General features: G+C 32.2%; 2 protein-coding genes across 2 annotated transcripts; one reads left to right on the top strand and one right to left on the bottom strand.

Moving 5' to 3' along the window:
- Positions 1-2,678: 2,678 nt before the first annotated feature.
- On the bottom strand, positions 2,679-6,320 carry LOC112906311. Its single transcript, XM_025980229.1, has 4 exons — positions 6,312-6,320; positions 4,041-4,196; positions 3,778-3,943; positions 2,679-2,710 (listed from the first exon to the last, which is right to left on the bottom strand). Exons 1-4 carry the CDS (start codon positions 6,318-6,320, stop codon positions 2,679-2,681), a joined length of 363 nt encoding a protein of 120 aa, XP_025836014.1.
- A 476-nt stretch (positions 6,321-6,796) lies between these two features.
- On the top strand, positions 6,797-8,031 carry LOC112906310. Its single transcript, XM_025980228.1, has 3 exons — positions 6,797-6,812; positions 7,306-7,360; positions 7,503-8,031. The coding sequence occupies exons 1-3, from the start codon at positions 6,797-6,799 to the stop codon at positions 8,029-8,031; spliced, it is 600 nt and encodes a 199-aa protein (XP_025836013.1).
- Positions 8,032-9,172: the final 1,141 nt, after the last annotated feature.

Raw genomic sequence — 9,172 nt, 5'->3', positions numbered from 1 at the left:
GCCATATGCCGTCTTATTTGATGCAGATCCAACTGAAGAGCTTGCACCTTGTTGGTCAGTAGTTGGATGGCATCATATTGGGGGGGGAGGATTGGCCGTGGTTGCTATCATGGACTGTGATTGCGTTGCTTCCATGATATAGTCGGCTATTTCTGCGGCGCTCGTACGCAAAAACTATTGATTTTTTGAAAAAAAGGTAGATACAAAAATTGTAGGCAATTGTCTCTAGTTTCATTTTGTATATGACTATTTGTATCGTAAAATGAGTCGAAATTCGGAATGAGCACCTCAAAATCTATAAAATTACCAATTTTCAAAACTCCCGGAAAACTTTCTAGGCAAAACTACCAAATGATTGTATTACTTGATGTCATTTTTTTTTTAGTTTAACACTGTTGCCGTTATGGAGGTGACAAGTACACTAACGCAAATGAGAGGAGACAACGAATTACCAGTGTCTAGCGTTGCGATACTAGCGCCAATGATATATGATTGAACTAAAACCGCGATTTTTATATAAGAATTGCATCTTTTGACCTCCACCTCAAATTCAACCGGTAGGCCAGTGACGTCGTTAAAAATCAAAATGCATGGAAAAACGATGTCACCTCCACTTTCGGAGGTGATAGCGTAATATATGAAGTGACAAGGTATCTACCGTATATTAAATAGAGGTGACAAGGTACCTAGTATAAATATATATATATATATATAAAACGATGTCACCTCCACTTTCGGAGGTGATAGCGTAATATATGAGGTGACAAGGTATCTACCGTATATTAAAAAGAGGTGACAAGGTACCTAGTATAAATATATATATATATATATATAAAGCTGCACAAAAGTATTTTAGAAAATAATTGTGTGTGTGTGTGTGTGTGTGTGTTTTTATTTTTTGCTGAAAGGAGGGGAAAATCTTGCATAAGAGACCTTTCCAACTGAGGTACTGTCGCGATTCTGTCGTTTCTCGACTAGAAACCACCCCCTTGTCTCGTCTGTCCCTGTGTGTGTGTGTGTCCAGCAGTAGCTATCTTCTATTTGCGATTCATGTTTTTCGTTTGCTTGTAGTTTACCATTGCGTGAATCTTGTATCGCTGACGATTTTTGATTGTGTTTACTCGAAGCTAGGGAATGTTGAGGGATTAAATGGATTTCATCTACGGTTTCGACTACCTACATCGGTAATGACAGACGAAGATTGGTCTGCCGTAGTGTTTTTATTAGATATAGGATTATCTAAAATAACAGTTATTTAAGGTACCTTTAAATTTAGACTAGATCAAAATTACGGTCGTTTTCTTCTGGAAATTCCCAATTTATATCTATTTCATCAAGAGATTTTCCTTTGTATTCGATGGGTAAATTGCCTTTCTCCATCATTAATAATAATTTAGATACCTTCGCGGTTTGATAAATATCTATGGGCAATCTACAACAAATATTAAAAATTTTGAATCGGGGTGTATCATTAGTAGTATACGAAACATATCCATAGCAATCAAAAGCAGAAGTATTTTGAAAAGACAGACTTTTGCCATCTACTGAAGCTTTTTATAACTTACTCATAAAATTCAGCATGGGTTTTTTCAGTGTGACCCATAAATTGGGAAAATTGTTTGCAGTCTTCTTTTGATAAGTTGAGGATTTGAGTTACCGTGGCTATATGTTTTCTTAACTTGTTACTTGTGATAGCATCTGGCCTTTGCAAATTAAATTTTTTAGTAAGATTTCGAATAGCTACATCTCCTTGTCCCCATTTAATTTTACTAAAGGGCAGTGCAAAAATGTATTCGTTCTTATCGGAAATATATTTACTTCTGAATTGTAACAAAGTAGCTATAAAGCTCTGTAGTAATTCAGGTACCAAAATCACGACAGCTCTAGACCCTTTACCACCATTGAGAACTCGTTTGTATTTTTGAGTTAAAATCTTTTCCGATTTCGTTAAAGCATTTTCAAAATCATCAAAATTTGACGATATCGTGTTAGTGTAGTCTTTAATTTTAAGAAATTGTACGTCGCCAATACGTCTTCTATTAAACAAAATGAGTAAAGACAACGTACAATTAACTAATAATTTGTAACACTCTACATCATCTTCGCTATCACAAAATTTTTTTTGGCATTCGGTAGCTATTTTTAAAACACCTTCTCTAAAAATTTTTGTATCACTCACTAGAGGTATTATAGTAACGGCTTGTTCCACCGTTTCTCTTGCATATCTTTATTTGCTAAGGAGGATATCTTAGTGTTCCATCTCGACGTTAAAAGTTTTTTCATATTGTCAACGTCCTGTTGCCAGTTTTGCATTATTTCCTTAGATTGGCATGTAAATCCCGGACTCTCTTTTAAAATTAGATGATTTAATTCGTCGCAAACAATTTTCAGATACGTCCCCATATGCATTGCCAGACTTGGCGATAAAAATACTTTATTGACAGGGTCATATCCAGAGATGCGTCTTGCTGCTGATAATATATTGTCAAAGTTCTTTGGAATCAGCACTTCCTTTAGAGAGATGTCTTTATTATTGGCAATTTCACGAAAAGCATTTAAAAAGCGAGACAGCTCACGCATCCTATTACTGCATGCATATTCTTTTCTCTCTCGTTTATGTTGCTTCAAATACGACTCTCCAAAGTGAACAATAAGAAGATATTTTTTCGCTTCGAATGCTACCTCGTCTCCTTTCGTATTTGCTGAATACCTATAAAGGGTAACAATTCCTTTCGTATTTAAAAAATGTTACACCGACCCTTGTATTTTGAATCAGTAAACATAAATAAGAACAAAATAAAAAAAGAAGTGTTTTAGGAAATATTTGTGTGCATGTGGGTGGTTGAATGGCGGGGTGCGTGCGTGTGTGTGGGTGAATGTGGTCTCGCGTATTAACAATACGAATATGAAAAAAGAATTCACAACATTCGGTTAAAGGTTTTTTTTTAATCGATAAGCCGGCAAAAACATATTTACCTTAAATTCCTTGCAGATGGCAATTGTTAAAAGCAATTGATATTTTTAATTTCGATAAGTCCGCGATTTGTTAATAGATTTGTATTAAAAATCGTAGGTAGATACCTGCTCTCTAACGTTCAATTTTGAAATAACATTTGTAGTGTCGATTGCGCAAGCTGTTAATGTGTGCGAGTCAGATATGTAGTTTTTGGACCTATCACTGTTTAACGAATGCTTATTTCGGCAACAGACTGTATGTCGCTTAAGATAATTCTTTTTAAATAATCCCTTGCAGTATATGCATGGGTAAAACGAAGATTTAGGTACCAGTATATCGGGCTTTCGACATGGATGTACTTCTCCAGTTAGAAATTATTCAAAATTTGTATTGTGTCGTAGTGAAAGAAATTCCTGCCTTCGATCTTTACTTTTCTATAGTAATGATATAATTTTCCTCACTTCATTTTCATCGCCGTGAAATGTTTCTATGTGCCTTACATATAATTCTTGGATATCATGTCATTATTACAAAATTTACATGAATTTGCTTTTTTGTGCTTTCTAGTTTTATTTGCTTTCTGTTCTTATTTATTATCTGATTCTCGTGTTGCTTTTCTACATTTGCTGTAATCTTTTGTTTTTCGTTAATTTGTGTTTTGTAAGTAGTATTTCCTTCAAAGTGTTCGTCAGTGCATGTATTGTCAGTATCACTAGTATAGTCATCAATATTGAAATCTTTGTCTCTATCCTCATCGTCTACTATTGTAAAGCTTCTGTCACTATCATTATTGAGTACTTCTCTACTATCTTCAATTCTACTTGTTTTTGTATCTAATTCCTTGCTAGATCTTATCTCATTATCTAAAGCTATTAAATTCCCGTACTCGTCATTCATGTAAATCTTTATCTCTCCATATTTGTCGCTTATTGTTTGAACTTCTCTACATAGTTTAGCCCCGAATCCATCACTATCGATGTTAAAATCCTACCAAAAGAATGTCAATAAAACGCAATGAATACCATTAAATTTTTGTTAAAAGATATCTGCCAAATTATTATCAAAGTTTATGTGAATTACTTACTTCGTTTTTATTTGGCTCTTCAGGAGTAAATTCGTAAACTTTGTCTACCTGGTCTATTGACTCAAATAATTGAGAACTACTATTTATTAGATTCGCGTTTGAGCTATTTAGAAGGTCACTACTAGTAAAATGAACACCTTTATCATTACCAGCATTCTAGAAGATAATGTTTATACTACATTATTCATTTATTTATTTAACAAGATATAAAAAGCAAATAAAAAATTTATAATTAATCTTTTTTTATCCAAAAATTAAAACATGAACTTATACCTAAACTAAATAAAAAATAATGTCTGTGATTTGATTTCTCTAACAACTCTTTTTCTGAGCAATTTAAATTCCATGTTTTCAAGGTTTCAACTTTATTACCCATTAAAAAAAAATAGAACCGCTTCACCACCGGTACATTTCCTACTGTTGCAAGAGTTAAAGCCTAAATTAGAGAAAAAACTTCATTAAAAAACAACATCTGCGTTTCGTGGTATAAAACTGATATTCGATGAAATTAATAAAAATAGAATAATTGAAAAGCAGACGGTTATACAAAGAGTTTACACCTTTATAAATAAAGCGCTTTTTTCTCCAATATTGGTTTTGATAATTACAATACTGTATTTAAAATGGGAAGAAGTGAAAATTTATTGTAATGGCTTACTTCACTTATATTTTGCAAACTATTAACAGGAATATCAAGTGCAACAATTTCATGAGCAATGGGAATCTCAGGTGATTGTAATTTATTCTCTTCATTTCTGATTATATTCTCTGTGCTTTTGTTAGATTATTACATGTGTTATTAATCGCACTAACTATAGTGGTTTCTGACACGATGCTGTTATCGCAGTTTTCGGGAATATCATTATTTTGCGCAAATGGGACTGACTCCTTTGTACAACCAAAATGGTTTTCTATCCATTCCGGACGAAATATCAAGAAAAAATACACTCACTCATTAAAGCAGTAAAATTTTCAGATATATCAATAAAAATTTTATGGACTTACATGAGTTTGCTTTCGTGCAGTGGCAGATTCAATGTTTTCTTCATTTGGTAACATGTTTTCTTTATTAGAACGAGTCTCATTCGGTTCGCTATAGCGATCCTTATAACAGATAAATTAAATTGGGTAACAGGAAGACTGCAATAACTCAGCCCTCTGAACTTTAGGAAATAACAAAAATATTTTTTTTAAGTTAAGTTAATTATAAAACATCAACTATAAAATTCAAAATGCTGTGATGGTTTACGGTTTACGTATCGATTGCGTAAGAAAAGCTTTTTATTCTTAAAAACAATGGACGAAACTGCGGTAGATAAATAAAGTGGATCATCCTGTGCAATAAAGAAATTACAGATTTGTCTTTATTGAAGTTTTCATCTAAATATGTTATTACTTCAGTGTTATTACTCAATAAGTTGGGAGCTAGCAAATTACAGAAAAAATAATGCCAATAAGGGTGGTGGATGACTCACTGTAAATACAACCAACTACTAACGTTTCGCCTGTGAGTAGAAGGATTTATAAAGGCAAAAAAAAATAACAAATAGCAATGTTGGACAACAATTTAAAAGCTAACATACTATAGCTACTAGGTTTTTAGCTCAAACAGTACAATTTATAAATAATTCGGCGAGAAACATGAAACATCCTGTGTGTTACAAATGAATGAAATTGTGGAACAATCATACAACACAATTCAAATAGTAAATATAAAAAATAGTTAAAAACAATCATTAAGTAACAATACGATGTAAAAATAAAAAGTACCTACATAATGGCAAATAATTTAACAAAAAGATTAACAAAAAATATTTTTATGGTATCAATAACACTTGTACTGTTTGAACTAGGAAACCTAATAAGTAATATTTTAAGTAAGTTCTTGTCCAAACCTGGTTATCTATTATATTTTTCGGTCTTGATAAAGAGTTCCACCCAGAGGTGAAACGGCTTTTTACAATAAGTCATCCACACTACCTTTATTGCTCTGATTTTTCCCTTAAAATTTATATGTCTTGGGAAATATATGGATACTGCGTTAGCAAATTGTTTCATTTTTATTATTAATTTTGGTTGAACACTATTTTTGAGGAAAAAATTTAATGCAGACAAAGTGTTTAGTTTTAGTTTTTAACCGACTTCTCATTAATTTAACACATTATTTTTAAGGAATTTTAGGATTGTTTTCTTTAAAATCTAAGATCAAAGATAATTTTGTCATATAATTAAAATAACACAATTTATAAGCAATATATATATAACACTTACCTTGGCCATATTTATTATTAATTTGGTTCTACAATTCATTCTAACTCACGCAAACAGTACAAGAGACGTTAATACTTCATTGACTACAATTCAAGATTATTACGAATAATACGTTACCCACAAATACCAAATGCTACGTTGCCAATAATTTGAGGTGGCAGGGAGTGTATTATATCCCTAATATAGAATAAACATATGATGAGGTGACTTCATATCTACTGTTTCGCTAAAGCAAATGCGAAAAAACGATGACAGCGCCAACGATATATGACTGAACTAAGAGGACAAGGTTGTAGATACCAGAAGCAACTTTGTCGCCTCAACGCGATTTTTCGTAAACAAGGATAGAAAACCCATCTCTGTCATACAACATCAAAATAACGCAAAACGTTGTCACCTAAAAATCTGAGGTAACCGCGTTGTATATGAGGTGACACCGGATGTTACGTATCTATTTTCGAGGTGACAACGTCCCCTTTATATATATGGAGAAGTATCAAGGTAAGGAATTGTGAAAAGGAAAGGTTGGGATGTGGAAGGGGAAAGAAAGGTAATCAAATGAGAACTTAGTGGAAGGCTGGAGTCAGCACAATGAANACTCAATATATTTAAATATATTGTGTACGTTTTGAAGCCAACTTGTTTAATTTTTTCTACTTCAACGAAGCAATTTTTCTGTGCAGACTAACTGACGTGTCTAATTTTGCACGTTTCTGACACTGATGTTGCTACTTCAAATTTTATGTTGAGCTAAGTTTTAAAAATTTTGCTGCCTGCAAAAGTAATTAATCGGCATTCACCTCATTATTTGGAAGTGTTATTGACATCAGTATTTTGGGGCGAATGATTAGTCTAAATAATTTCAATAAATAGCTATTAATTCAGAGGGTGCACATCATACTTCTACAACTTGACAACAATCACTACTGACACTACAACAACCTGAAAATTGTAACGGCAACTGTATTGTGTACTCTGCTAATCCAATCTGAAGATGTATATAAGTTACATAGCAAGAAACTGTACGGTGTCTGTAAATATTTGTTTAGGTAAGTTTATTATAACTAATATTTTTTTATTAATTTTAGTGCTTAGTTTATAACAAGTAAATTTTAACTTGAAATTTTGTGATATTTATAATTTTTAACGTGGATAAGTTGATATTATATATAAAATATTCCTATTTTATAGATATGGTGTGAAGGAAATTACTCACAAAGGAGAGAAGCAGGTTTTGGTAAAATTGACCTACACACCGAAAATGGAAACGCTGCAACAAAAGTTTGGCAATTTACCTGTTACTTATTACAGATTACCTATAGAAAATGAGGAGGAACTTAGTCTCCTCAAGGAGGCCTTCTGTGATTTTAGGTTTGGACAAAAGGAAATTGAGGAGAAGATGATCGAACAAGGTAGTAGCAATACACAACTTCAAATCTTACCACCTCCTTTACCTTCAGTACAAGAAGATCCACAAGCTAACTTGGGGAAAGCCTCTTCAGCATCGTCATCGTCATCATCATCATCATCATCATCGGTGACAACAGCGAGACGGCAAGTAGGAAAAAGGAAAGTGGTAAAAGATATGGAAGATAACACCAAAAAATTTAAAAATATAGAAGCGTCGCAACAGTCTCAGTTTCTATTTGAAAATGAATGTATTGAAATTTATGATGACCCAGATTTATTGTATTTAAATTCGCAGAAGAAGTTTATATAAATAAAAGGAAAATAAATTATTAGTATTATTTTTATTATTATTATTTATTTCATTACTTCATTTACATGAATCCAGCTGTTATATTTATTATTAAAACCTAACCATTTTACATAAACTTTATCTTTTTAAAATTTTTTCAACTAAATACACGTCAGGATATTTAACTTTAAAATCCACCCAGTATATACTGCCCATTGTAATCTTGTAGTGTATACGTAACTGAATTTGTTAAGTTGACTTTTTTGACTGTAAGAATTTCAGTTGACCAATTAGGTTGATATCCATTATTAAATATTCCTCGTACTTTGGAAATCCTAACACGATCACCTACTTTAAACTTGGAATTTATACTGGTTAATTTAATGTGGTTGTAAGCAGTTGATAAAAGTTTCTCATGACTCTTAGTGACATCTTGAGACTTCATTCATATTGTTCTATGTTTTGTATTATTGTACTGATTAACTACATCAGCTAATATGCTTATCCACTTGTAATTTCCGTTTAAACTGAAACGTTTCCACATGATATTTTTAAAGTTCTATTTAGTCTTTCAACAATGGAAGCTTTTTTCGCACTGTATACGTTGTAATGATTTACACCATATTTTTCTACCATACTTTTAAAACCTTTATTAAAAAATTCAGTTCCTTGATTATTTTGTAGGTTGTTTAGAGTTTGAGTTTTAAAAATAGATTCCATTACCTTTGACACTTCTCGAGCTGATTTAGTTTTCAAAGGGTAAGCCCACACGAATTTTGAAAAACAATTGATAACTACTAAAATATACTTGTAACCATTGTTTTCCTCAGCATATGGTATCATTTCAACTAGATCAGCTTGAAAAAGGTCATTCAATGATTTTAGTATAGTTCTGCGTCGTTTAAAGTTTATTCGTACAGGTTTATGTATCTCTTCTACAACTTGCTTTTTTTCATGGGTTATTATTATTATTATTCTATAATGCTTGCTTCTCGCAATTCTTCTATTATAGAATTAATTTCGTTTTGATGCCCCGTATGACCTGCCTGTTGTGACGCAGTCAATAAACGTAATCTATCAACTAATTCGTTGGGATCGTTCCAGTATGTATAATCAATGAGGTTGTTTGTCACAACGTTATTGTTCATCAAAAACATTCCCT

This window comes from Agrilus planipennis, unplaced genomic scaffold (assembly GCF_000699045.2).
Source record: "Agrilus planipennis isolate EAB-ADULT unplaced genomic scaffold, Apla_2.0 scaffold175, whole genome shotgun sequence".
NCBI classification, from domain to species: domain Eukaryota; kingdom Metazoa; phylum Arthropoda; class Insecta; order Coleoptera; family Buprestidae; genus Agrilus; species Agrilus planipennis.
This window is presented reverse-complemented; position numbering and strand designations above follow the sequence as displayed.